Raw genomic sequence first — 21,513 nt, 5'->3', positions numbered from 1 at the left:
GCTAAAAGTCTTGTCTTTTCAAAAGTTTAATTTCGTCTTTGCCCACAGGAGCTGGATTATCCCATTGACCCAGGATCACTGCCTCCTCTCAGGAATCCTGACATCCTTGTGGGCGAGAATGACCTCACCGCCCTCAGCTATCTCCACGAGCCTGCAGTGCTCCACAATCTCAGAATCCGCTTTGCAGAGTCCAAACTCATTTACACCTACAGCGGTAAGGAAGGACCTGAACCTGAACGCCTGCTGTCTAGAGCTTCCCGATTGTTTTTATCATGTTTATACTGAGCATCTAGGATCTGCTGTGAAAAGTGTCTATGGGGGGAGAAGAGTCCACAAGAACTAAGACTGGACTGCTTAGAAAAACAAAATAACAAGGCTTGTGTTTAAGTCTTTCATTGGATTTGATACATTGATCACTTACTGGGACACTGGTATTATTATTACAGTTACACTGCAAATGACAAAAGCCTCTCAGTTTGGGTACATTTCCCACCTGTCATCTCATTCGTCTCATTCAAACATCAGAATATCCCAGAGATACAGGTGATCATCAGGGAACCAAGATTCAGAGCATCAAGTGATCTGACAAAGTCAAGCTGGTTTAGTTAAGTGGCAGAGCTGGGGTTTCCTAAAAGAACTTGGAGAGATGGGTGTCTTAGTCTGTTTTCTGTTGCCATAGCAAAATACCTGAAGCTAAGTATTTTATAAAGAATAGAAGTTGCCAGATGTGGTGGCACACACCCCCTAATCCCAGTGGCTCAGGAGGCTGAGGCAGGAGGATCGAAAAGCCAGCCTCAGCAACTTAGCAAGGCCCTATGCAATTCAGCAAGACTGTCTCTAAATAAAATATAAAAAAGGGCTGGGGATGTGGCTCAGTGGTTTGTACTTCTGGGTTCAGTACCCAGCACCAAAAAAATTTTAAAAAAGAATAGAAGTTTATCTGGCTCATGGCTAGAGGTCAGGAAGTCTAAGAGCAAGGCACAGCATCTGCGAGGGCCCCCAACACATGGTATGGGGCATCACTTGGTGAGACAGCAAGTGGGCTAGCTCAGGTCTTTTCCTTTTCTTATAAAGCCACTGATGCCATCATGGGGTCCCCACCCTCATGACCTCATCTAATCCCAATCCCAAAGGCTCATCTCCAAATACCACTAACATATGAATATGGGAATCAAGTTTCTAACAGGTGAATTTTGTGGAACACTTTTAAATCACAGCAGTGGGTGACTGTAAGACTGCTGTTAACTACATCTCATGTCTTTCCACAGGAATCATTTTGGTGGCCATGAATCCCTATAAGCAGCTGCCCATATATGGGGATGCCATCATCCATGCCTACAGCGGGCAGAACATGGGCGACATGGACCCACACATATTTGCCGTGGCAGAAGAGGCCTACAAGCAGATGGCCAGGTAGCTTCCTGCCAGGCTGGCCTTCCTCAAGCTCGCCCAACCCTCCCTGCACTTGCTGGCTGGGCTCATGGAAGGAGACTGTCAGACCAGAGGGATGGTTTGTTGAGTAGATGACCTGTACTCAGTAGCCCGTGATGGCTACAGCATAATGACCTGTCTGGACTGAGTTTCCTGGGTTTTGTTCCTTCTGGAGAGTTAAAAGTCAGTCCTGCCCATCTGGGAATAGCACGTTTCTCTTGCAGTCGGCTTGATTGGAGAAAGTCTGATTTTACATGGTAAAATGCTTAAGTTTTTTTTTTTAAAAACCCATTCAAGGAGGCAGTGTTTAATGACAGACAAGCACAGATTTTACTCATCTGCAAAATAGATTTACGTATGTCCTAGGATTTTTGTGAAGTTTAATTGAGTATGTGTGTGAAGTGTTCGGCAAGCACCTGGCTCAGAAGCAGTGCTCGATACATAGAACAGAATCACTCGATCACCACCTTCTTGTGGCATGAAAAGTTCAATGCATTTTTTTTTTAATTTAGAGAAATTATGTAACAGCACGTTGGTTTATAGGGTACACGTGTTCCTGAGCATATTCAGAATAATTGCTCTCAAAAATAATATCTGAGGTGGTTTTGCATTTCAGTGGAACATGCACAAAGGGGCTGACAGGCCAGGCTGCTGTGCTTTCACAGACCTTGCCAGCAGACCTGTGGTTGGCCTCGGACTTCAGGACACTTCCCACCACTTCCTAACTACTGAAGTGGCTCATTCATTGTACCGAAAATGAGGTACATTGTGTGAACAGTGTGGTTGTTGCTGAATAGGTGCTTTCCTTCTGGGAGTCTGGGATTTGGGTATGTGTTAGGCCAGGGGTGGGTATGTGAAGCCCCAAAGAGCTTCCCCAGGAGGGGAAGTTTTACCTGTGCCTTTAGATTCATTGCTGGAGGCCTGTCGCAAGTCGCTGGACTGCGGGGGGGGGGGGGGGGGGGGGGGGCGGCGGGGCGGGGGCACCGGGGGTGGGGACCCTTAGAAGTTTGCACCTGGTTTCCTTTGATTTGCCATGTGCTTCTTTGCTGACTTTTCTCTGAATTCTCTGCTATAATTAATCTGAACCACAGGCATAGCTATTATGCTGAAATGCTGACTCCTCCTAGTGGACCAATGAACCTGGGATTGGGCTTGGGGACCCTCAATGGGGAACGTAGCAGGATCATGTGTTCTGCATGATCACACGGGGAGAAAAGACTAGAAAGAAATTCGCTGAAATGTTTATAGTGATAAAACGAAGTTTGCCTTCAGGTTTGTCTGTATTTTTCTTAATTGTCCCTTTTATTCTTAATATTATTTTTAAAAGTCCCACTATGTGGCCTACGCTGGATTTTGTCCAGGCAGAATTCATTTTTTTAATGGCAAGAGATTAATGTTTTAAAGAATGTAGCTCAGTGGTAGTGCGCTTGCCTGTCATGCACAAGGCCCTGGGTTCGATTCCCAACACTGAGAAAAGAAAAAATAATAATATTTTAAAACTCTTTCGTTTATCTGCTTTAGAAACAATAGAAATCAGTCAATAATTGTGAGCGGGGAGTCGGGAGCTGGAAAGACGGTGTCTGCTCGCTATGCCATGAGGTACTTCGCCACCGTCAGCAAGTCCAGCAGCAACGCTCACGTGGAGGACAAGGTCCTGGCGTCCAATCCCATCACCGAGGTGTGTTCCTGTGGAAGGAGGCAGGTGGGGGGCCAGGCAGCAGTGTGTCATGGTGGAGATGTGGGTCGGCCTGTGTGTGTATGTCATCCTTGCTAATGCAAGTTCCCATCTTTTAAAAACCAAAGAAGTCAGGTGGGAAGGAACAAGGACCTGGCTTCCCAGGGGATCTGAAGGAGATTGGGGCAGAGATTACTCCCTCCAAGGCTCTTCTCTGCCTGCTGGACTAGAAACTCTATGACTGGATTTCAGGAGTCCCCTGTTTGCTGCTGATGTCCCAGGGAAGATGCCCTCCATAGCCACCACAGGCGCACGGAGGCACTGGTGCTCTCCAGCCAGCTGGCATCAATTTTCATGAGCTGAGTGTGCCATATTCAAGAGTTTTGCAAGCTGATTCTTCTGGCTTTGGTCAAAGTTCAAAGCCAGCCTCAGCAACTCAGTGAGGCCATAGGCTGCTAAATAGAAACACAAATTACTATCCAAGATGGCAACAGGAAAGTTGTCAAGGGGCAATGATGAGTTATGATTATTTATTTAGAGTTTGTCTCTCCACTTGACTGTAAGCTCCATGAAGGTGGAATCATGTCTAATTGGTTCATTTATGCTAATCATGTGTGCAGCACATAGTGCACAGCAAACATGCTGACAAAATCATCATGACCTGGGCAGGAAGAGCAGTGTGTGTGCACAAGAAGAGTCCTTCTGCATGGAACATAGTAAGGTGCTCAGGCAGAGGAGTAATGGAATTCAACAACAGAAGCAGAAAGCACAAATCAGGCCCACAGTGTAGGAGGTCTGAAAGAGCAGAATTCTTTTGGTTGAAAATAAAGTTTGAGTAAGGAAGTACTAAGGGAATAAGGTTTAAAATACAGGTTGAGGGGCTGGAGTTGTGACTCAGTGGTAGAGCGCTTGCCTAGCATGTGTGAGGCACTGGGTTTGATTCTCAGCACCACATATAAATAAATTAATAAAAAAAAGGTTCATCAATGTCTAAATTTTTATTTGAAAAAAATACAGGTTGAATGGAGGATGTGAACTTTTAATTGAGCATGTATAATATTTGGAACATGGATGAACTGAGGCACTTCATATTATTTCATTTGCTCCTCCCAACTGTCAGTTCAAGATACTATAACCAAGTATCATGGACAGGGTGGCTTATAAACAACAGAAATGTATTTTATAGTTATGGAGACTCAAAGTGAGGGTGCTAGCATGTTGGGTTCCAGTGAGGACTTTCTTCTGGGTTGCAGATGGGCCATCTTCTCACTGTACCCTCATAAGGCTAAAAATGAGAACAAGAGTTCTCTGGGGTCCCTTGTATATGGATATTAAATCCCATTTGTGAGGGCTCCATCCTCGTGACCCAATTACCTCCCAAAAGTAGCACTTCCTAATACCAACACATAGGGTTAGGATTTTAATGCATGGATTGGAGGTGGGAGTGCAAGCTTTCAGTCCATAACGGTAAAGAAGCATGTTATTTCCACATTACAGATAGAGGAACTGAGACTTGGATAGCTGAAATAACTTTTTTTTTTTTTTAAATAAGGGATTGAACCCAGGGGCACTTAATCACTCAACCACATCCCCAGCCCTTTTTATTTCTTATTTTGAGACAGGATCTCTCTGAGTTGCTTAGGCCCTCGCTAAGTTGCTGAGGCTGGCTTTTAACTCACAATCCTCAGCCTCCTGAGCTGTTGGGATTACAGGTGTGCACCTCCACGCCCAGCTGAAATAACTTTCACAACATTATACAGAGAGCAGAAATGGACCCCATGGCCACAAAATGGCAAAACCCATGCTTCTGTTCCTCCCCAGTGTCTCTCAGCGGGGATGAGGGGAGCCTAGGACAGATGTGCATGTTGGACCATGTTCCCTGTGTGCCTCCAGCTGCTTTTCGCCTTCTCTGACCCCAGACATTTCTCTGAGTCAGACCTGCCTGCCAGAGCATGGTCTTGGATGTTACTAAATACTGCTCCAGTAATTTTAATGCAAAGACTTAAAAAAAAATTTTTTTTTTTTGGAGGACGGGTACTGGGAATTGAACCCAGGGGCACTTTACCACTGAGCTAAATCCCTAGTCCTTTTTATTTTTCATTTTGAGACAGGGTCTCACTAAGTTGTCAAGGGTTTCACTAAGTTGCTGAGGTTGACCTTGAGCTTGCAATCCTCCTGCCTCAGCCTTCAGAATCGATCTTTAAACTCTATTTCAAGAAAGTCCTCTGTTTTATAGGCTGTTGGAAATGCCAAGACCACACGCAATGACAACAGCAGTCGTTTCGGGAAGTACACAGAAATCAGCTTTGATGAGAGAAATCAGATTATAGGAGCCAACATGAGAACCTACCTCCTGGAGAAATCCAGAGTTGTCTTTCAAGTAAGAATAAAAGTATTAGTTAAATTTCCTTTTTCCCAACTTCTAAAATATTACATAGATGTATATACTTAACAGTCAATATATATTGTTCTGAGATCAGAAGAATCATGTTTTCTCATTTTTCATTTGCAGTTTAAGTTCTTTTTTGTTTGTTTGTTTTCCTCTGTGTATTAAGAGCAAAAACTGGTGGATGGGTGGGTTCAGTATCAGTGGAGTAGTAATATGATTGAGAGAAAAGGCTGTGGCTTTTTAATTTGAAAAAAAAATCCTTATAGTTTAAAAAATCTGCCAGGTGCAGGTGGTACACTCCTGTAATCCCAGCAGCTCAGGAGGCTGAGATAGGAGGATCATGAGTTCAAAGCCAGCCTCAGCAATAGTGAGGCACTAAACAATTCAGTGAGACCCTTTCTCTAAATAAAATACAAAATAGGGCTGGGGCTGGGGCTCAGTGGTCACATGCCCCTGAGTTCAATCTCTAATACCAGAAAAAAAAATCAAGGTATCTTTATAGAAGACAAAAACTGAAATAGGCTAAGCAGTTGGCCTGGTTTTCATATTGGGAAGGAATGGGATTAGAGCTAGTGAGGGAATGGGCCAGGAGAAAGGCTTTTTCATCGGTAAAATATAGAAACTTCTCATAGTCTTGGCCTAGAAGAACAACGGGAAACCTTGTACTGTATTTCAGGAATTCTCAAGTTTCATCTGGTATGAATTACATCATGGCCATTCCATGGATGTTTTCATTTAATAACATTTTCTTCGTGGTCACTATTTGGAAGATCTCTGGTCACCCAGTTTTCAATCAGTTGAGAGGACAGGCTTGCTTGTGAGCTGGCCATGAATATGGGTGTCCACATGGTCTTGGTTGTTACTAAATACTGCTCCAATAATTGTAATGCAAAGACTTAAAAAAAAATTTTTTTTTGGAGGACAGGTACTGGGAATTGAACCCAGGGGCACTTCACCACTGAGCTAAATCCCTAGTCCTAATTTGGATGAACAGAACTGTACATCCAAATTAGCCATCTAGACTCCTCTCATTATAAACCTGGAACTTTTACTTGCAAAAAAAGTGGTATAATTTTGAGTTCTTTTCTTTATTCTACAGTCAGAAAATGAACGGAATTACCACATTTTCTATCAGCTTTGCGCGTCTGCACAACAGTCGGAATTTAAACATCTTAGACTGGGTATGTGATGAATGGTGTATAGAAATATCTCTTTTTTGTAAAGGTTTATATTGTTGGTTAATTTCTTCTTACTAGTATAACACAACTTTTGAAAAGTTTGTCTTTTGTCTAAAGACAGAAAATATCCTTTGGTTTCAGGGATGGAGTTGATACATCTTCCTAAGAAAATACATTCTGGTTGGGGTGGAGGGTGAGTCCAGGACAGGAGTCGCATCAGCCCTGGGGGCTCTTCTCACAACTTATTGGATGATTATGGTCATTAAGCTAGAATCACCTCAGTAAAGACTGCCGACAACTGGCTTTGCTTACTGCTGCAGTCTCCAGGGTTTATTTTTATTGGAGCATCCTTAGAGAGTTGTTTTTCTAACATGTACGGCTTCACCCCATCTTCCTAAACAAGGCCCCTCTATCATAATTTGATAAGCTAGAGGCCATTTGTTATTTGAAGTCATAGTTAACTATACTTCAAGGACAGTTTAGATGTACAGCTATTTGTCCTTCAGCACTAATGGCCTTCACCATGGCTGACACAGCTCTCCTCCCTCTTTCCTCTGATGGGTGAGAATTGTCAGAGGTAACTTTTGAGTGTGTTGGAGTTGAACTCACACATTCTCATTCTGGAGAAATTGCTTGCACTCTTGGAATCTAAGTTTCTGCAGATTTTACATGAAGATAATACCCAGGCTTAATACCAACAGAATATAAGAAGCAAACATGCACAAGAGCTTTCTGAAGGGTCCTTTGTTGTTTGAATATTAAATGTGCATGTGTGGTGGCTTTGTAAGGGCATATTTATGTCAAAACTCATCAAATTGTACATCTTAAATGTATGAAGTTTATTATATATTCAATAAGCCTCAATAAAGTTGTGCAAAAGTGTTAATGCAGGAACAAAAATACATTTTAGAGTTAGGCCTAAATTCCTGCCCTGCTGTCAGCTGTGGGCTCTTGAGAGTCATTTGCTTTTTGGAGCCCAGCTTCTACATCTGCAACGTAGAATCCTAAGGCATAAGTGGAAAGCATGTGAAGTGTTTGATATAGCTCATCCAGTGTGAGTTTCCCTTCTTGTGTCTGGTAACTATGTATATCTTACTTTTTTTTGTCTCAGGGAGTGCAGAAGAATTTAATTATACAAGAATGGGAGGCAGTACTGTCATCGAGGGTGTGAATGACCGAGCTGACATGGTAGAGACTCAGAAGACCTTCAAGCTTCTGGGTAAGTAAAAATATCTTACTCCAGGCTATGGCCATTTCCTAAAAAATAAAAGAAAAAGAAAATCAAAGAAAGAAGAGAAAAATCAGGGATCCCAGCATCTCTGTGTTTTGAAGACTCCTAGTAAACTCTAATTTCAAGATAAGCCACTCAGAACATATTTGCAGACTGAGTGGCCAAGGCCCTTAGAAGAGCCAAGAAGTCCCTCACTTTGCCCTCGGGCTTGCTGACCGGCTGTTAGAGGCATGGGCTTCACGCCTGCGGATGCTCCTAAGCTCTCTGAGCTTCTATGGAGAAAAGTGGTGACGCAGAGTTCTGGTTCAGTTCAGAAGAGAGTTGTTGACCCAACTTGGACTCCAGAGGATCTTGATAAGGAGGCTAATGAGACGGTAAATACTTCTGTGGAGCCTCCCATGCATGGGGCTCCATCCAAAGCACTTTATCACCTGTATTAACTCATTCTAACTTTTCCACCACCCCATGAAGTGGGTGTTGGTATTTTCCCATTTTACAATACAAACTAAGGCCTACAGGTGGGTAGTGATTTATCCAAAATCTCATGGTTAATGTGGAGCAGAACTGGTTTTTTGCTCTCTGAGGTCTTAAAATATCTCATGTTTATATAAAAAACCAAATAACTCACTTGGATGGAGACCCCGAGGGAGCAAGGTGTCTCACAGGGCAGCCAGAGGGTCTCAGTCTTCCTCTGCAGTCGTTGTCCCACTCGGAGCTCATGTTCAGAAGGATAAAAATAGTCATTTACATTCTCATTTTATATTTGTCTAGACATCCGCATGTAACCGCCTGTCAAACTTCTGATGAGTGTGAGAGAATAAGCCATTTTACATCCTAATGAAATCTCAGGCCACTGTTTCCTTTGCTGTGGCCTGATTAGCTATATTTGAAGGTAAAAGTCAAATAATTTGAGATTAAAATCTATCAAAGTAATAGGAAAGAGGAGTAAAGTTGGATAATTCAGAGTGAAAACCAGACGGTTTCCTAAGCAAAATTATTCTCAGATTCTGCTCCCTCAAAACTGCTTGCAAGAAGGGTGATTTACACATTTCTTAATAAGATAAACACTCTTGGTACTGATTAACAGTTTTTTAAAATAGTTGTAGACATAATCTCAATTTTTCTGTAACAGACTCCATTGAGAGGAAGCATGGCTATGAGACAGGGACAGTTAGCCCAGCTCTGGCCAAGTTCAAGGAGACCTTGGTCCCCGTGCCTGCCCTGACTGTGCCCCCCCCCTTTTTTTTAATATCTCCATTTATTTATTTATTTGTTTATTTATTTATTTAATGTGGTGCTGAGGATCAAACCCAGAGCCTCACACATGCTAGGCGAGTGCTCTACCACTGAGCCACAACCCCAGCCTTGCCCGACCCCCTTTATCCTCCTGGGTACTCACTCCCTCCTCCTCACAGAGCAATGACAGAAAGGAAATACAGTGTAGGCTTTCAGTTGACATCCTAGTTGGCATGACTCAGGAGGTTGCCCTCTCTGAGACTCAGTTTCTGACTTATACAATGGCAACATCCTGACCTTTCACGACAGTTGGCAAGGAAATGTACATAAGAGCCTTAGCCACGGCCATCACCCAGCAGGTGCTTGGCCAATACTGCTGTCTGCCTTTTCTCTCTCTCTCTCTCTCTCTCTCTCTCTCTCTCTCTCTCTCTCTCTCTCTCTCTGCCCCCTACTGTCCCATCTCAAACCATTGCTTGCATTAAACCATCTCCTCTTCTCACACAGCTTATAATTATGGAAGATCAGCAGTTTGCAGCAGTTATTCCTATTGTATCACACAAATTAGATTACCTCCACAAATTTCCATGCCACCAGAGCTGAGACTAGGATGAGGCCAGAGAGGTACTCACTCTCCGAGTCAGAAAGTGCAGAGGGTGGCCCTGGCGCCTAACCTGGTTTGCCCTCGGTCCCAGCCCTGCACACAGGCCTAGAGTTGTAGACACAGCTCTTGGAGTTTTGTGGAGAGGTAGAAGACAGCAACCCGCCACTCCCCTAGTAACAGGGCTACCACCCTGTTGTATGTGGTAGACGGGTGGAAAGATAGGGGACCTCAGCCAGGGGCAGGGATGGCTGAAGAAATCTAGAATCAGGCAAAACCTGCTTATTCCCAGGACTAGTTATTCAAAGATGATAGTTGATGATTTCCGTGTTCTCTTAATGCCTTGCATTGGCAATTAGACCTTTCAATTCTGTATTTATTTATTTGTTGTCAAGCATTTTCTCCAGTTTTTTTATGCAAACATGACCTGTGACCTGGCAAGTGTCAGTCATTACTTCTGGGTATCAGTTTCCCCATCTGTACAGTGGAGATATGAAAATACCTATTTATTCCAATTATCTATTGCTGTTTTCCTCATTTCAGTGGCTTCAAGTGACAGCTCCTTAGTATATCTTTTGCTTCTGGGTTGACTTGACTCAGGTGGGGAATATCTTACTTGGGGACTCTCACATGACTGTAGCAGGAACTGGATCCTCTGAATCTTCCTCTCTTGAGGGCTGTGACAGCTAGAACTTCTGGGGCTGGGTGGGCATCTCTCACTTCAGTGGCCTTATCCCTGGACTTCCTCACAGCATGCTGGCCTCAGGGTAGACAGACTTGTTATTTGTAACCAGCTTCCTCCAGAGCCATTTGCAAAAGGTTTAGATGGGACATGCAGGACTGTCTGTGAACCAGCCTCAGAAATCATACAGCATCACTGCTGCCAGGTCTCTTTAGGGATGTTACAAGGAGTAAGAGCCAGTGTCTAAAGTGGTCTAGGAGCTGTGCCATGCTGTGTCAGTGTGAGAGGTCAGGGCACTTCCATGAAAGCAATCACTAAAAAATGTCCTAGACCCAGGGTGAGCACTCTGGCAAGTTTTGAAAATCTAACTTTATTAAAACAGCCATCCTCATTTGTTTATGTATTATCTCGGGCTGTTTTTGTGCTACATTGGTAGGGTTGAGTAACAGTGACATAGACCTTAGGGCCTGAAGAGCCTCATAAGAAAACCTTTGCTGACCCCCATCCTAGATGGTGGAGTGGACATGGATGCTGAGTTCTTTAGGGTTTTCTCATAAACTGTGGGTTTTATGAAGCCTGCTTCATCCCAGTGTATCTTGTCTAAACTTGGAAGTCTCCCAATGACCCCATGCCAGGCAGGTGCCAGAGTTCCACTGACTGTGTAGGATGGGACCAGATAACCTCATAGTCACCCGGAGATTGCCATCATCACATGACCCCACAAACAGTGGTCAAGTGCTATGTCAATTTCATGATCTCTAAACCTGTGCTTTCCAACCCAGAAGCCACAGCTGCAAGTGACTGTTCCATTTACTTTTAACCAATGTGAAATAAAATGTAAAATTCAATTCCTCAGTTGTACTAGGCATGTTTCTAGTTCTCACAGCCACGTGTGACTAACAGCTACCTTATTATACAACCCAGCAATGGGATTTCTCTGTCACCATGGAAACCTAGAACAGCACATCTAACAATGCAAATCCCTTACTTATACTTCTGATCCCATTGACTTGTCTTTTTGATTGAATCTTGGTATTATCTTTCTTAGAGATCATCTCCAGGGCAGACTGCCTATCTTGAATCATATGGAGGCTTATAACTCACTTGGGCACATCATCCTGTTTAAAATTTTCTCACTGGGCATGGTGACACAGGCCTGTAATCCCAGCAGCTCAAGGGGCTGAGGCAGGAGGAGCACAAGTTCAAAGCCAGCCTTGGCAACTTATTGAGGCCCTAAGCAACTTAGTGAGACCCTGTCTCAAAACCAACAATGAAAAGGACTGGGGATGTGGCTGGAGTTCAATTCCTGGTTCCAAAAAAAAAAAAAAAAAAAAGAAAAGTGCTTGGTAACTTAATGGTTGTTGGTTGACTCATCTATTGGTGGTGTTTGTTATAGAGAAATGGGCAACTTAGCATCGAGACCATCTGGTTCAATACTCAAATCCACTCCACACCATGCCCAGTGAATGAGCCTCTGGACTCTGCTCAGAGTCCTTTCCTTTGGCTGGCCCCGGGTCCTAGAACACATGGGGTGAAGTCAGGATGGCTTGATGAACTCTGCAGGTCTTGTCACGTACTGCAGTGGGCACTGGTGCTAAGCTGCCTATATAATAAACACCTAGGGTGACCTTGGGTGAGTTTCCTAACATTTCTATGCCTTCGTTTCCTCCTCTGTAAAATGGGAACAATTCTAGCACTTCATATAGTTGTCCTGAGCATTAGATGAAAGTACTGAGAACAGGGACTGCTGGGGTCCCACGCGCTTTCTTTCTGGTCCTGCTCCGAGGTATCTCAACTGGCTGAGAAGCAGCCCCCTGAGGAAGCAGAAGGTGGAGAGTTTTGGTAGAAAGCACTTTTTTCTCTGCTCTTTCTTCCTCATTTGATTCACCCACTGATCCTTGCCATGACCTCTGACCTCTGACAGAAAGAACAGCCAGGAAATGGCCAGACCTCGCCTGGACCTCAGGCTGGAGGACCACTTCCAGGCTGCTGCTCCTCATAGTCTAATCCAGGCCGGTGTTACTTTCATGTGACTTTGACTTCACACATCACTTCAGAGTACTTATTCCACCTTTTTCTTTGTAGAAGGCATGGAGTAGTGAAGGGTTTCATTATGGATCACAGAGAACTGATAGGAGTGCCAGGAGAAGATTCCCAGTCTCTGCATTTTTAGTTGCTTTGCTTCTCCCCTTACTTACCTTTATTTGGGTGGATGACCTGGGAGACACATCCGTCCTTCATGTTGTGTGTGTGGCAGGGGAGGCTGGGGGTTAGCTAGCTCCCATGGGAAGGCAGCAAATGCCTGGACTGGGTTTGAGCTGGGGTCTCCCAGATATTTTTGGTTTGGAATCTTTGGGGATTTCAGCTTTATTTAGGCTTTGAAGCAGAGAAGACTCATTAGGTCCTGGAATTATGTAAGCATGTTACCTACCTGCTAATAAAATATTCCAGGTTTCCTCAAGTGAGAAGAGTGGGTGGTAGTCGCTCTTCTTTGGGCTTGGGAACTGCTCCATTTTGCTTAGAGGGAGTCAGGGGAGGCATCGGCCTCCACTCCAGTGTGGACTCAGGAGCTTGGATAGTGCTATGAGAGAGCCCAGGTGTCTGTCCCCGCTCCTGGACTCAGCACACTGCCACTAACACACACTGGAGGGAACTTGACCCAGCAAAGCCCGGCTCTCAGCTGGCAGCTTCTTTATTGTGATTTTCAGGGCTAATAACAAAGTCTTGCCAGCAGCTAATGTCATTTCTTTGCAGTTCCAGGAGGTGTGCTGATCCTCTCACGAGGACTGGATGTATAATATATTCATAACTCATATTCCACCCACATCAACCAAGGCCCTGGGGAAACATGCAGTAAACTCAAAATAGGATTGAAGAGGGTTGGTCTACTTATGAAGGGACAAACACAAAGAAGTAGGTGGTGCCTAGGCAAGACCCAGGGGCAGTGGAGACCCTGGGACAGCAGCAGGGCTGTTCTCTGCGCCCTCCCTTTCAGGCCCAGAAGTGTTCTGAGAGCCTCCAAGGAGATTTAGGTCAAGTCAGTATCAGGTCAGGAGTGGGGACCTCTGGCCACACGGCCGGTCAGAGGCAACTTCCCCCAGGGCCAGGGGAAGACATGCTTAGAACTTCCTTTCCTCCTTCTCTTTGATCTGCTAGGGCTCCCCACTAATCCAACCCAGCCAGGGGCCAGAGGGCATGAGAGCCCATTGCGTTGGTCCACAGAGGTCAGTTTCCTGAGAGCAGAGAATCCAGAGGGGCAGATGGGATCCCACCGGCATCCCACTTCAAAGAGAATTCCAGGGACTCACAAGCAGAAAGAGAAAAGAAAAACCTTCTAAATAAAGAAAGCATACAATAAATAAGAGCTGATTCTCCTAGGAACCCCACATACAACGGCTACTCTGACATTCGCTTTTGCGCTGCTCCCCGGCAGCCATGGCAGAGGGGAAGCAGTGTTCGCCTTGTGTGTACAGGAGTGTTGACTGAGAGAACAGTGAGCCGGCTTGTCCCTGGGCCTGCTTCATGCTCCCTGTCCCAGCTTTTTGCACTGATGGTACCAGAGGGTCTTGAAAGGATCCAGGTGCTTCTCTTACTAGGAAGAAAAGAGATGCAGCATCCCTAATTTGGGGAAATATTTGTTTTCAGGTTTCAAGGAGGATTTTCAGATGGATGTTTTTAAGATTCTGGCAGCCATCCTGCACCTGGGCAACGTGCAGATCACAGCAGTGGGCAATGAGAGATCCTTCATTAGTGTGAGTCCTGTTTGTTTGTCCTTTCTGGGTGGGAGGTTTGTGGGAAGCAGGGCTCACAGTTGAGCTGCCTTTGCATTAGCACCAGGCTCAGTTGGACCAGCTGGGCAGACTGGTTTAGCAGGAAGGAGGAAGCCAGGGTTTCCTGGGGTTGTTTTCAAAGAAGAGACCCTCCTCCCCTTGAGATGGGGGTTGGTTGTTTCTCTGTTTTGTCTTTTTTTTTTTTTTTCCTTCAATTCAACAGATATTTATGAAGCATCCACTCTGTTCCAGGGGCTCTGGAGAACAGCATTGAAACATAAAAATTCTGTTGTGGATCTTGTGATCTGGGGAGGGAGGGCAGGAGGCACAACAAACTATTGCAAGTTCCAGGGCTGGTGATGTCTGCCATGGAGGAAAATAAAGCAGGGTTGGGTTGCACAGGAGCCGTGCCTATTGTATAGGGTGGTCAGGAAGAGCCTTTCTGATAAGGTGGCTGCGGGCAGAGACCCAAAGGAGATGATGATGCAAATCACATCTATATCTAGGGGGAGAACTTTGGAAGTAGAGGAAGCAGCTAGTGCACAGACCCTCAGAAAAGAGATGGTATCTGAGAAACAAAAGTCAAGTCAGCAAATATAGAGAGTGGCGAGTGTGAGTCAGGGTGGTGGATGAGACCAGAAACGGGGAGTATGTGTTGCAGATCACGTAGGGTCTTCAGGGCAGTGAACAGTTTTGGCCAAAACACTATATCCTAACACCGGCTCCAATCCACATCAGAGTGCCAGCTCCCTCTCTGAGAATATATTCCCACCTAGATTCTGCAATAGTTTACTGTTTTGAATTGACACAAGATAACACTTAACAGAAGTCTGTTCTGCAACAAATATTATGAGCAGAGATCCGGGGTAGGGGGTGTGTTTGGTTAGTCTCATCAATGTCCACATGAAGAAGAGAACAAAATGAACAACAGGTACTAAAAATACATTTCCATGAAGCACAAAATCAGCACACCTTTATAAATTTTTGTATTACTACTTCTGTCTTCGTCCACTCTGGCTGCCATAATCATACACTGGGTGACTTTGACCACTGAAGTTTGCTCTCTCCCAGTTCTGGAGCCTGGAAGTCTGAGATGAGGGCACCAGCAGAGCTGGGTTCTGGTGAGCGCACTCTGCCTAGCTTGCAGATGGCTGCCTTCATCTTGCATCCTCACTTGGTGGAAACAGCAGGCTCTCTGCTGTCTCTTCCTAAAACCCATCATGTGGGCCCCACCCTCCTGACCTCAGCTAACTCTAATTACCTCCCAATGGCCCTGGCTCCAAATATCATTTCACTGGAGGATAGCTTGAATGTGTGAATTTTAGAGGGTACACAAACAGCCCATAACCGTGTCTTTATTCATGTCCCCAAAAATGGGAACAGTCAATAATTTTGTGCAACCTGTGATTTCTCAACTCTCTGGCACCTGCAGTTTAGGGAGGAAAGAGCCAGGCAGAGTGGAGGGCGCACTCTGCCTGTGGCCAGGAACTAATTCTCCTTCTGCTCCAACTCTTCCCCTTCCATCCCTGCAGTGTCCAGACCTCACCTCTTAGTTGATTCTCAAATGGCTATTAAGTTGGGAGAGGTGACCTGGACCCAGGGTGAGAATACAATGTGCTTGAAGTGACAGCTCCCCCTATTTCCTTGCTCGTTTATCCCAGAGAAGCTGAGCTCTCATAGACTAAAAGTGTGATTTCCACCCAACAAATGTTGTCACATTGAGCTCTATTTCATGAATTTTATCATAAAGGTGGCATTTTGGAGGAGAAATTAAAATCGGTAGACAAGAAATTCTTCGTTAAGTATTCTAAGAATCTTTGTAGAAAATTACCAGCCCTAGCCAGATGCAGGGGTGCACACCTATAATCCCAGCCACTCAGGAGGCTGAGGCAGGAGGATCCCAAGGTCAAGGCCAGCCTGGGCAACTTATTGAGACCTTCTCTTAAAATAAAAATTAAAAGGGCTGAGATGTAGCTTGATGATAGAGCCCTGAGTTCAAAAACCAGTACCACTAGGAAAAAGAAAGAAAGAGAAAGAAAGGAAGAAAGAAAGAAAATTACCAGTTCCATAATCATTGGTCTAGCTTTGGTACACACATATAACTCACTTAAATCAGGCACTTAGAATGTTGGCCAAATTAAATTCACTTGAAGCCTTTTTAAAAATTTTTTGAAACTGCTGCATCTTTGCATTTCCTTCCTAGCCTCACCTATAGCTGAATTTTTTGACTTAAAAGGTTTTGTTCCTTCTTAAAAGGAAGGAAACCAATGACTCTGCCAGTCCCCTCTCCAGCAAGGAGGTCAGGCTCACCAGTTATCGTGGTGTTGGTCAGAAGGCAGTGGATGGACAGCGAGGAGGTGGCAGGTCTTTTTAGATTGCTTCCTCCACCCTATCCTGATGCTTCTAAGAAGCAATCACACGGATACGCTGCTGGGCTGAGATGGAAGGTCCCGTGCTTGAGACCATCCATGGTGCTGAGTTGCATGGCATCACATCCCCAGGCTAAGTGGAAAGAGCCCACAGTCCACGCTGGCTGAAGATAAACAGGAGCTTTGCTGCCCAGACCTGGAGGAGGAGTAAGAGTCACTTGGTGCATTCAGGCTAAGTTCCCCACTGCAGCCCTCATGTTGGCTGAAGAGCTAGCCAAGCCGAGGAAACCCCACCAGCTCTGTCTGCCACAACACCCGGGCACCTCCTGGGCCAGCCCACCTAGGTAGACTCCTGACTACACTAGGTGGGCTAGTAGGTGCACATCCTGACAGATGACCTGGTGTGGTGCCAAGGGAAGAGAGAGGGCTGGGGGTTGTGTCCACGTGCACAGGAGCAGGGGCAGTGGCTTCCATGACCGCTATCATTATTGATGCTCTTTGACCAGAATGAAGATGTACAGGTGGGACACAGCCCTGGTGGGCCCACCATCACAGCCATGGTGCCTGCTCAGGGACAGGTGCGGGATTCGTGTCACTAGAGTCCCTCCTGATTTGCTCCACTACCTTAGGCCTGGTCTCCCTCCTGCCAGCTCCTCTTCTACTCTCACACAGGCCCCAGTGCAGGCAAGGGACAAGGACCAGGACTGGTGGGGTGGTGCTGCGTTAGATGTCTGAGCAGTCCTGACAAAGTTTGTGCTTGCTTTTAAAGGAGGATGACAGTCACCTGAAGGTGTTCTGCGAGCTCCTGGGTCTGGAGAATGGCAAAGTCGCTCAGTGGCTATGCAACCGTAAAATTGTCACAACCTCTGAGACAGTGGTGAAACCCATGACCAGGCCCCAGGCCATCAACGCCAGGGATGCGCTGGCCAAAAAGATCTATGCTCACCTGTTTGACTTCATTGTGGAGAGAATTAACCAAGCATTGCAGTTTTCAGGCAAGCAGCACACTTTTATTGGTGTTTTGGACATTTATGGGTAAGATTCTCTTCAGTGAGCCTGTTTTTTTCTCACTTAGATGTCAGTGATCACTTCCTTCTGTTTTGAATTTTGTGTTTTTCATGGTTACGAGGATGGGATTCTCTGTTTTCCATGTATAGAGTGCACTCTCCTGGGTCATGGTATCTTTTATTCAGAGTGCATAAGCAAATGTGAAAATAATCACAGCCAACATCAAGAGCTCATCGCATGCCAGCACTCATAGGTTCCCATGCACTTTCTTTTTGAGTCCTTAAACAACATGACGACTGTCCTTGTTTTAGAGTTGCGGCAATCAAGGCTTGGAAAGAGTCCATACATACCTTGTTCACAGCTGCCCCACTGGCAGGAGAGCTCAGCGCTCTGAAGCCCACTTCTGTTTCCCCCAGAGGCCCCTGAGGCATACAGCCCTGCGGCACTTTTCTGGTTCACAGAAGTGACAGTCACAGCTGACCAGCTCCTGGCCATGCTGCAGGGCCTGAGGCTGATTCAAACCCAATTTCTCACTTGCACCTGCCTAAATAAAGCCTTTCCCAGGGTGGGATGATAAGCTCCACCCCTTCTCCCCAAGATCTACACTTGGTCTCACCATGGACTTTGTTCTTTTCCTTCTCTCTACCCACCCTGCTTTTCTGAATCTCAGATCCGGCTCTAGCTGAGGATGCCTACAGAGTGGCAGAGTAGAAGCTGACATGGAGCAGGGCTTGAGGGGTTTGTCACCACCCAGGCTTCTGTTTGTTAGCAACTGGCCCCAGATACCCAGCACTGTCCCTCCCTCAGGACCACCCCCAGCTTCTCAGGGGGAGAAGGGGAAGGTTGTCCCATGAAAGGCATTGTAGAGTATTCCACCTAGACTGGAAGTCACCACACCCTGGTGACAAGCAGCTCAACGGACTCTCCCCATGTAAAGGGAGAGCTAGCTGTGCCCTGGGACTTCACGCCCCTGCTGCTGCCTGCTGTGGACTTGGGGAGGGTGTAGGGGCCACTGCCAAGCCCTTGAGCTTTCACCCAGATAGAGTCAGCTCTTCCCACAGCTGATTCAGGAGACAATGCCACAAAAGAGTTACTGTTTATTTAGACTCTAATACATATGGCTCCCAAATAATGGCTTATGTCAACAGTTATAAAATACTAATACATTACTGGGAGAGTCTAGTAAATTATTTACCTTATGTTGTTCCAAGAAAGAATTTGAGCAGCCAGTAAAATTTTAAGTAAACTTTAAAAAAAAGTAATAGGCTGGTTTAAAATCGTCTCTTTCATTATGATGGGAATTTGTGACTATTGTTATTCCAGGTTCTTCTCTGTGTTTTAAAAACTAACTTTAAAAATAAAGGTGCATGCCTCTAATCCCAGTGACTCAGGAGACTAAGTTAGGAGGACAGCAAGTTTGAGGCCAGCCTCAGCAACTTAGTGAAACTCTGTCTTAAAGTAAAAAGTAAAAAGGGATGGGGTGGTACTCAGTGGTAGAGTGCTCCTGGGTTCAATCCCAGCACTGCCAATAAGTAAATAAATAGTAGAGTATAATATTTATGTGTAATATATTTAAGAATATATTATTTCCTATTTTCATCCAATAAACAAACATTTGCCAGTTACTCTATTGGGCTGTAAGTGGGGAACAGAGTAGACGCAGGGTCCAGGCCCTCTGGGGACTTAGTTTCAGTGGGTAGGCAGACAGGTAGGTAGGAACAGGGCTGATACCTTGGAGGAGTCGGTGAGTGTGCTGGAGGTGAGCGGGATGGGAATGTGAAGGAGCAGCGAGTGAGGAGCCTGGCAGGCCAGCCAGACCTGGGTCCAGTGGGCCTGTGGACCACTGAAATAAAGACTTTGGTTTTTTCATCTAAGCAGACAAACCTGAGACAAGAGTATTTGTGAATTACAAGAACTTGTTCCCGTATATTTACAATTTTAATTTAAAAATGGAATTCCTCTTCAGAAATTATAAAAGTCACGTGGTTGCTGCCACCCATGAATGCATGGTCACCCTCTAAAATGCAAGTGCCCCCTCAAAGAGGCAGAGCTCTAGCGTGGAGCAAATCTTTCCCTCTTTCTCCAGCATGCCTGTGTGCAGACTAACCCTCACCTGTGCAGACCCCGAAACTTCTGAGAGCTCAGCTTGACCTGGAAATAAGGAAGCATTGGAGGACGAGTAAACTCTTTACTCTTTGAAGATGAGTAAAGCCCAAGTTGTGAGCTTTGAGGTTTAAGATTCAAGTGAAACCAAGGCCATGACTCGCCAGCCTGTGGTGTGCTTATGTTCTTTGGTTGGAAAGAACTGGGTCTGAGAATCAGAGCGAAGGAGTAAACTCGGTAGCAGACCAGCTGTGTGTCCCCCAGGGAGTCACAGGACCTCTCCAAATTTCAGTTCCTGTGTCTGTTAGACAGGTCTCTTACAGGGTTACTGTGAAGGTCAAATGGAAAATTATGAAGGACCTTGAAGACCATCAGTGTTGTCCAACTGCAAAGTGCTATTCTACTCAACGCACCTCTGGCATTTTAAGTCATAGGTTTAGGTCTTCCTGTAGGTTTTGTTTGAAACTTCAGTTTAGAGTGCATGAAAATAATCACTGACATTTGACATTCTGCTTTGTTCTGGAAAGTCCCATCCTTGGTCTGGCTGTGGGCTTTGGAGCATGATGAGGCTCATTCGATTCTCCCCCAGTTCTCTCCTCCTTGTCCAGATCAGCCTCCAGAATTCTGAACCACCGAGGATGAGGTGGAACAGGGCCACAGAGCTGTGTGCATCCTGCTGCTGCTCTGAGTCCCCCTGAAGCCGTCTAGAGGACAGTCCAGGCCCTTAACTGGCCAGGGAGTTCTAAACTGAGCCAAAATGGCTCAGTCAAGTGAGACTCAGGGGCCCCATGGTTGGAGCTGGCAGAATCTCTCGGGATTAAAGCGATTAAGAACAAAGCCTTTGGAGGTACCAGGAACTGGGCCAAATAGCCTTCTGGCAGCACTTGCAGGTCCTCGCCATAGTCACCTTCCCCTCTGACCCTCTGTACAGTGGGGTCACCGAGTCCTGCAAATGGGGCGGAGTTAAGGTGAAAGGAGTTGATGTGTATGTGTATGTGCTGACACCTAAAAGCCTGAGCCAGCTCCTCCCAGCAGGGTGCTCCTCTGGCAGGTGGTGGATTTGGGGTTGTGATTTGTTTGTCCTGCACCGTGTTTTACAAAGGGAATGATTCACCTAAAGATTCAGATTTCTGCCCTTTCTTGGGAATCAGGTGATCTAATTTCCCAGCCTACATTCATCTATGGCTGCTGCAGCTGGCAGGAGCCAAGTAGCAGCTGCCCCTAGGACAATCCCATTTGCCATTGCTCCTCGGAGTTCACTATTGTGTGATAGTCAGCCTGTTTCCCATTTGTGCCTCCTGCCTGGCTGCTCCTGGCTCCTGAGTTTGCAACTCCCAGGCAACCACAGAGACAGCTATTGAAAGCCTGAAAGTGGAGGCAGGACCATTTGTGCCCTGCCCCATGTGGGGTCTGTGGGGCCATGGGATATTAAATGACCTTCCCTTTCCTTCCAGGAACTGCAAAATCCAACCTTGGGGAGGGAAATTCATGCTGCCTCTCTGTGCAGTGGGCAGGGAGTGAGGGTATAGGACCCACATGACTTTCTCACTGAAAGCATGGACAGTCCTGTCAGTCTGGCTCACAGCTAAATTCTGACACAAGCTGTGTGATCTCAGGCAAGTTTCCCAACCTCTAGAGTCATTTCCTGGTCTATAAAAAGAGGATGATAAAGCTGGCATCATTCTTGAATGGATTAAATGGGTACATCATATTGGGACATGCCTGTTTAAATGCCTGGCTTTGGGTAGGTGTATTGTACATAACCAGATTCCCTCTTGGAGATAATGAGGAAAAATGTATTTTATAAACTTCTAGGATATTAAAACTGGAAGCCTAGAGGTAT

General features: G+C 45.6%; 1 protein-coding gene across 1 annotated transcript in view; it reads left to right on the top strand.

Annotated features, from left to right (window-relative positions):
- Myo5c (myosin VC) overlaps positions 1-21,513 on the top strand; it is a 94,251-nt gene that overhangs the window by 12,487 nt on the left and 60,251 nt on the right. The window contains exons 3-10 of the mRNA XM_076848581.2: positions 49-214; positions 1,269-1,413; positions 2,953-3,109; positions 5,343-5,486; positions 6,595-6,676; positions 7,785-7,892; positions 14,066-14,172; positions 17,329-17,594. Coding sequence (XP_076704696.2) covers positions 49-214; positions 1,269-1,413; positions 2,953-3,109; positions 5,343-5,486; positions 6,595-6,676; positions 7,785-7,892; positions 14,066-14,172; positions 17,329-17,594 — 1,175 coding nt within the window. The remainder of the gene's footprint in view (positions 1-48; positions 215-1,268; positions 1,414-2,952; positions 3,110-5,342; positions 5,487-6,594; positions 6,677-7,784; positions 7,893-14,065; positions 14,173-17,328; positions 17,595-21,513) is intronic.

The sequence above is a fragment of the Callospermophilus lateralis genome, chromosome 3 (assembly GCF_048772815.1).
Source record: "Callospermophilus lateralis isolate mCalLat2 chromosome 3, mCalLat2.hap1, whole genome shotgun sequence".
NCBI classification, from domain to species: domain Eukaryota; kingdom Metazoa; phylum Chordata; class Mammalia; order Rodentia; family Sciuridae; genus Callospermophilus; species Callospermophilus lateralis.
The sequence above is the reverse complement of the archived record's forward strand: the minus strand, read 5'-3'. Positions and strand labels throughout refer to the sequence as shown.